The sequence below is a fragment of the Alligator sinensis genome, unplaced genomic scaffold (assembly GCF_000455745.1).
Source record: "Alligator sinensis unplaced genomic scaffold, ASM45574v1 scaffold360_3, whole genome shotgun sequence".
NCBI classification, from domain to species: Eukaryota; Metazoa; Chordata; order Crocodylia; family Alligatoridae; genus Alligator; species Alligator sinensis.
This window is the reverse complement of record NW_005841977.1, coordinates 1,574,001-1,581,008: the sequence shown is the minus strand read 5'-3', so window position 1 is coordinate 1,581,008 and position 7,008 is coordinate 1,574,001. Positions and strand designations below refer to the sequence as shown.

General features: G+C 48.8%; 1 protein-coding gene across 11 annotated transcripts in view; it reads right to left on the bottom strand.

Annotated features, from left to right (window-relative positions):
• Window positions 1–652: 652 nt before the first annotated feature.
• Window positions 653–7,008, bottom strand: part of ABLIM3 (actin binding LIM protein family member 3) — a 107,136-nt gene continuing 100,780 nt past the window's right edge. For all 11 annotated transcript variants that reach the window (XM_006021061.3, XM_006021062.3, XM_025200900.1 and 8 more), the window contains 4 exons: window positions 6,417–6,477; window positions 5,009–5,016; window positions 4,090–4,170; window positions 653–3,325 (listed from right to left, as the gene is read on the bottom strand). In XM_006021061.3, coding sequence (XP_006021123.1) covers window positions 3,212–3,325; window positions 4,090–4,170; window positions 5,009–5,016; window positions 6,417–6,477 — 264 coding nt within the window. In that variant the 3' untranslated portion in view covers window positions 653–3,211. The remainder of the gene's footprint in view (window positions 3,326–4,089; window positions 4,171–5,008; window positions 5,017–6,416; window positions 6,478–7,008) is intronic.

Below are 7,008 nucleotides of genomic sequence, written 5' to 3'. Positions count from 1 at the left end.
CCACCCTGCTCTTCAAATTTGTCCAAAAATAAAATGAAAAATCATAGCTGCAAGCCTCTCCCAGTTAAAAATGTTCCTAGTGAGGCTGGATCCTGCCAGGATCTTTCTGGAAGGCCATATACATTACTGTATCCCCCGCCCCAAAATAGGAAAATGCCTGCTAGGGATGAGGATTAGCAACTGTGTTATCTTCTGACAAGTCAGACTACCGCAATGATCTCATGTAATGTTACTTAGCAACTCTGTGCCTCAGTTTCCCCATCTTTACAATGCAAATAAAAATGCCTCTTCTACCAGTGATTTGTGAAGAATATTTAGATAATATTTGTATAGTGCTTTGGAAATGAAAAGCTCTCTGTAAGTGCTAAGTGCTGCTGTTATTGTTAGTGTTATTATTATTAACATATTGGGAGTCCTGAATCCCCTGGGGGTTATCGTTGACACTGCTGTTTAAGACTGAGGTTCCTTATAGCTCCAAACAGCTGAGTTTGATTTAGGGAGCTGCAGTTTTATATTATGAGGTGAAATCATTATAAATACAATTGGCTGCATTTACTGCTGCACTAAAGTAGACAGAAGCAATTACCAGCACAATATTACAATCTCCACTTCATCCCACAGCTGATTCCACATTGGCATAAAAGTGTAAAGAGCCACTGCTGCTTGCTAAAGAGTGATTTTCTTCCCGCTGTTCCATCATCATGGTGCCAACTGGGTGGATCTGCAATGGTGCCCTCTGCCAGCAAAGCAAGGCTATGGACTAGGGTGATTCCATAGCTCCTGAGTGCAGTTCTTTGTGCAATGAGTTTGGCATCTTCATCTTAGAACATCCCAAAAGGCACATCCTGCAGCCTCTCCCTGGGGACCCTTCACCATGCACCTGAAGCTGGCCTCTGTGGTGGTGCTAACTTGATGAAAGGGACAGAACCCAGCTGATGAAAAAAACCAAAGTAGAAAATATCCCTTGCAGATTTTTAAGCTGACCAGTACAGACAAAAATTGAAAAGATCCATTAGATCATTAATTCCATACCCTTTGTGAAAGCAGAGCATTACTCCACTCCCATAAGAAAGAACATATTGACTGATTCAATACTGGGTACTGACCCTGCTTCGCTAGCCACAGACTGGAGTGCCCAGTTCTGAGACCTTCCAAAAAAATCATGCCAAAGAAAGCACACAGGAAATCAGAGAAACATACAAGGCAGCAGGCAAATGCATTTGTGTTGAAATAGCATATTAGTAAAAAAACCAAACAAACAACAAAAAACCCACAGTTTACCCCAGAGTTAGATGAGAGTCCTTATAAAATTCTTTATTAGCCCCTGCAGAAGACTGCAATACTGATTTGATCTGGAACAGGATACTGCTGGGCACTAAGCAACTCTGAAAAAATCCAGCAAAAGAAATAAAAAAGGGAGATGCCGCTGAGATTCAGCTTCTAATAATCAAATGTAATATGTCTCCATTCCCTTTGTACTGAATTGCCTTACAGCTCCCATAACCAGCTATTTGGACAACTGCTATTAGGTTCCAACAAAGAGGATGCTGTACTGACTGTTGCTGTTCAAGACAATGTCTAAATGGAGAATCTAAAATGCGGCCCACAACATTAAAGCACCCTTCTAACTTCTCCAAGGCTCAGGCCTAGATCGATATGGAGTTTGGGTTCAAGGCCACTTACAACCCTTACAGCAGCAACAGCCCTCTGGAGACCTGATGATTGGGAAAGAGCCAAGTCCAAGGCCTGTGTAAAGGGCCTGGGAAGGCTGGGGACTGAAGGTGACAAACTACTGTTTTGGCACTATGGGAGGTGAAGCTGGCATTGGTTTGGACAAGGGGAGCAGGGTGGAGCCATACTGGTGGAGCCCTGTGGTCTGGAAACATCAGAGTTGGGGAAGCATGTGGCATAACTAGAGAGAGCGTGGCCTTGGATCATGAGTCTAATCTCTCTGCGTCCACGTGTTGTTAAAGACCTGCCAGAGTGCTTTCTGGGAAAGCGCAGAACAAAACTCAGCCCAGAGAGAGCTCTACTGCTAGCTCTTGTACTGTCTTTCCCCCATGTTTTAGTGTCTGGAGGTTGTTTTCCTAATGCGGGGAATGGAGAGACCCAGTCCGTCCTTTATCTTTCACCCATTTGTTCGTTACATTACTAGGCACAACTGCAGTGTTTGCATTGCAGGGGGCGAGCACTTTCATCACCAGGATCTCTACAGTCAGAACTGGAGCATGTTCCATGCTCCCAGCCCTGGGGAATGCGTGAGGCTGAGAGCCAGGTGGAAGAGGTACACCTGTCCTAGACTCAGTGGAGCATCCTGTAACAACCTTCATAGCCTTCCAACACAATGCCCTCTTCAGCTCTGCAGTCCCTGAGCTGCACACAAGTATATTCATTGCTGGCAGCTGGGGAAAGGAAAGCAGAACAAAACTGTATCACTGCTAAATGGCTGTCATGCGCCATGCCATTTCCATCAGATACCAACACAGTCCAGGGCTGTAGGGAGGGCACGGGCAGCCCGTGTCACAGGGGAAGAGGTAGTCTAGGCCTGCTCTATTCACTTCCCTGTGCAGTGTAACCTCAGCTCCTGGGACTGCTGAAAGAGGAAGAAGACAGCCCCTCCCACACCAGTAGGTGGCTGGAGAATACCAAGAATCCTGCTGCTAACAGAGATTGAAACAGGTGCTGAGGGCCTGCCTCAAGGGAGTTGGGAGAACCATGGGCAGGAAGGGGAGAGTTCCACCCCTTCCCTAAGAGCCTGCCACAAAGCAGCAGCCAAGCCTGACGTGAAAGGGCTGGGGAGGCAGGAGGAAGGAGAGTACCTAAAATCTGTCACTGCATGTGTAGCAGATACCCATTCTCCCTGCCACCACAAAGGTAGAGCTGGTATATACAGACATGAGCGCTTCTGAGAAAGTGAGGCTCTGAGGGAGGCCAGGCACTAAGAAAGGCCAGAGAGTTTACTACAAACCAGGCTCCCACCCCCAAAATGTGGCCTCTGAGGCCCCCAAACTGTATTCAGAATAAAAAAAGAAAATAAAGGAAACCAAGAGCATAAAAATATCTGTGAGGCTTCAATTCACTCTACAGGGTTCCAAAGAGAGGGGCCGCCGCCTCCTATGGTACAATATAGAGAGAGTTATACAGAGCTTCAATATAGAGATCTTTCTATATATATATTTATAGGTATGTATATATTTATAGTGCAGTGCATTTAAAACAGCCGCGCTTGCTTCTTCAGCTCATTCCTCTTCCACAGGGCCAGGCGGTCAAACTCCGCAATGGTCATACCGAAGATCTGGTAGAACTCTTCTTGTGACAGGTGGCGCTGGGGAGAGAGCAGAGAGGCGCTTGGTGGACTGTGTGCATGACGGTGGGGACCGAGGCAGGAAGGGATGGGCCCAAGTGGCTGTTCACGGGCTCAGCCTGTGTAAGAGGGTAAGGTATGACTGTGGTCATGTACAAGTGTCACTGAGTGTTGCTGTCTGTGCACATGTGGTTGTAACTGATTGCACACAACTGTGACTCTTCAAGAACGTGTGCGACTGTGATTGCCTGCATGCATGATTGTGGCTAATGTGGGATGTAGCTGTGCATTTGTGACTACGGCTGTGTGTGAGTGTATCACTGTAGGCATAAATGACCCTCTCTCTGAGCTGGGCACAGATCTTGCCTGCCAGTACTGACCCTGGAACACTGCACTGGTGACCCCTCACCTTCCTTAGATTTGGCTCTTTCTGTTGGTTTCATGCAGCCAGGCCCCACCATATTTTCAAGGGAAACTTCTCATGAGAAAAGAAACATGATGCTGGCATCTGCAGGGTGATGGCTGGGATAACAGCAACAACCCCTGCTCCATCTGCAGGGACCTTGTGCTGAAACACATCAGGACTCTAAGTTGGGAGACAATGTCTCGCAGGCATGAGGGCAGCTCACTGCCCCGACCCAGCCCAGCCTAACCCAGCCACTATTGTGAGACTGCTTTGAGGAAGGACTTAAGTCAGTGTGAAAGCAAGTCTCTGTGGGGGAAGCTTCCTTCAGGACCAGGCACAAGCCCTCTCCCAAGGACACTGTGCAGAAGGCTTCACTAACCTCTAACCGAGTCCTGTCCACATCTTTGGGCAGCCGATTCCTTCCCCTGGTGGTTACCAGAAGCAGCTCATAGGGATATATCTGCAGAGAGAGATGGGATGAATAGGTTCTTGGACCTGAGAGACAGGGAAACAGGCTGGGGAGGGGGAAGCAGGGTCAAGAGCTGGGTTATCTATAGCAGTTAGTGGATTCATGAAGCTATGGGTCTACAAGGGCTCACAGCATAGTGGCTAGTTCATGATCAAATCCAGTGTTGCTCATTGGTGCTGTTCTTTCGGTGGGGAGAATACAGGTCCATCTTTCACAGCATAACTTTAACCTCAGACTGAGCTTCTAAGTAGGCCTGCTGTGAAGGTAAGAGGCTGACTTCCAGAGGTGACACTAAGCTAGCAGGCCTTTTGCACTCTAGTAACTCTTCAGGCTGAAGCTGATGATCTCCTGGCTCTTCTTACAGAGCAGGAAATGAGCTAACATTGTGCCCCACATCTCCTCTCTGCACAGAATAGGTTGAAGTGCCCAGAGCTGGTGTCTATGGTGACCCATCCTATCACTACACCCCCCCCCCCCCTGCAACTAGTGTGCTCTTGTTTGCTGGGCACAGCATTTTGAGACAAAAGCAACTCCAGTTCTGTCTGAGGTGGCCATGCACAGGGGATGGGGTCATGCAGTACAGAGCCAAAGGGATAAAATAAAAGTGAATGCAAGGGGTTTCTGTGGGAATGTAAAACCTCTGAAGAGGCCTCTATCCAGCCATGGACTTTAGAGACCACCACAGGGGCACAGGAGATGAAAGAATGGGATATTGACCATGGGACAGTGCCCTTGGGATGCTGCCCAGATGGAATTCAGGGATAAGATGGCATTGCTGGAGATGGGAGCTCTGATGAGGAGGGACATAGCCTCTTGGGGATAGTCTTACCTTGTATTCTGTAGGGAGAGAAAGAAAAGGGAAGAGTCAGAGAACTGAGTCATCCAGAAGCCTCCAGCCCTTGGGCACCAGGCAAGAGCCTCATCTTCCCTAAGAGGCACTAGATACACTGCTTCACTCCTCCCTGCTGTCTGTCCTGGGCCCATAGGCTGCAATGCCCAGGCCCCTTCCTTTCACTTACAAAGCTCGTGGTGCCCCAGCAATGTCTGGAATCTCACCCACTGCTCTTAATGCAGCCTGAAATACCCTTGCCTCTGATGCTCCACAGCCTGAGGATGTGCCAAGGCAGCAACCCTGAGGATGTGCCAAGGCCTGAGCTCATGGGGCACTCTGAAGCTATCACTAACATTAGTTTCAATGGACCAGCTGCATGGAGTATGGCACCTATCAGAGTTCTTCAGCCCTGAAAGGTTCTTGTTGCTTTAATATCTTTTGAAAGTTTTTTTCAAAGTACAATGGGCTGGACTCTCTCCTGTGCTGGTGCTAAGCTTGGCCCAGCGCCTGGGCAAAAGGGGGCAGAGGAGGCTCTACAGTAACCAGCCTATACCCAGCTGCTTCTGGCCCCTGAGGGCCACTGTGGAAGGCAGGAATTGCTGGGGCACACTGGTGATGATAGAAGGATTGGTGAAATGTCCTAGAGGTGTTTCCAAAACTGAGGGTCTATCTGGGGTCCAGCTGGGTGAAGGGGCTAGACTGGCTCCAAGCTAAGAGGAGGGTAGGGATGAATCTGGTAGGGATAAATCCCTCAGCCCTGCAGCCTCTCTTTGGGAGATGAAGCGGCCCGATTACACAGCATTTAAATTGCAAGGGGAATAGTGCAGGGGGCTGGGGTTAGCCCTTTCCTTGCTGGTTTGCAAGCTTATTGCTACAGAGAACTGCACATGAGAATGTGGACCTGACTGGCCAGAGCCTTAAAAGGCAGGGTAGATTTGCACCTTCTAGATTAACTAAAGTATATATTTATATAGCACACACTTTCATGGGCTAGAGCTCACTTCAGATGCCTTAAAAGCCAGAGTGATGAGGACCAGCCCATTTTCATTCCCCAGTCAGGTAGAAATGCCAAAACAGAGGGAGGATTGTGGGGACTGTTATATTAGAGGCTTTATCTGCAGTCCTTCAGTCTCAGGCTTTCAACCCTTCTACCACCCATCATGTGACAGCACCCTTTTTATCTGCTGCTGCAGGGCCAGCCCCGGGTGGTACACAGCAGCACAACACATTGTCTCTTGTGTAGGCGCCACACAAATAATGGCCATTGTATTCACTGCAAGGAAGCTGCCTTTGATATTCTGGATCAGGAGGAGAATATTGGGCCTGCCAGAGGGCCCAGCCCTGGGGTTTGGGCAGAGCAGCATTTATAGTAGGACTTGCTAAGGCTTCCCACTGCCCCGCTTACCTCTCATCCCCCAGTTGACGGCATTTGTGCTGTCATAGTGGAAAAGTTCAGCACTGGGAGGCTGCAAGAGAAATGGGAACATATAGGGAGTCAGCAGGAGGGGATTTGATACAGAGGCTCTGGGGATCTCAGGTGCTTTAAAAATCTTAGTTAACCAATCAACCCAATACCCTCCACACTGGTATGGAAATGGGGAAGCTGAAGCATAGGGTGGTGATATGACTTTCCAAAGTCACAGTGTGAGCCAATGGCAGGACCAGAACCCAGGTCTCCTGCCTCCCAGCCCCCTGCAGTGATCACAGGCTATTTCTTCATCCTTTGCTATGCACTAAAATGCCATACTGGCAAGTGCACACATCCCCAACACCCCAAGCGGAGGCCAGATCCTCCAAGATCTGAACTCCACGATTACCAAGAGATTTTTGCCACAGCTAAATCCCGTAGATTGGATGGCACTTTTTTGGCCTCAATCCCCAAGTTGGAATCCACACAGAAATACCCCCAGGGATCTCTCCCTGTGTCTCAGTGGAGGATGCAGAGCATGGAGGCAGGGCAAGGACAAGGGAATGAAGGTACCTGCAGAGAACCACTC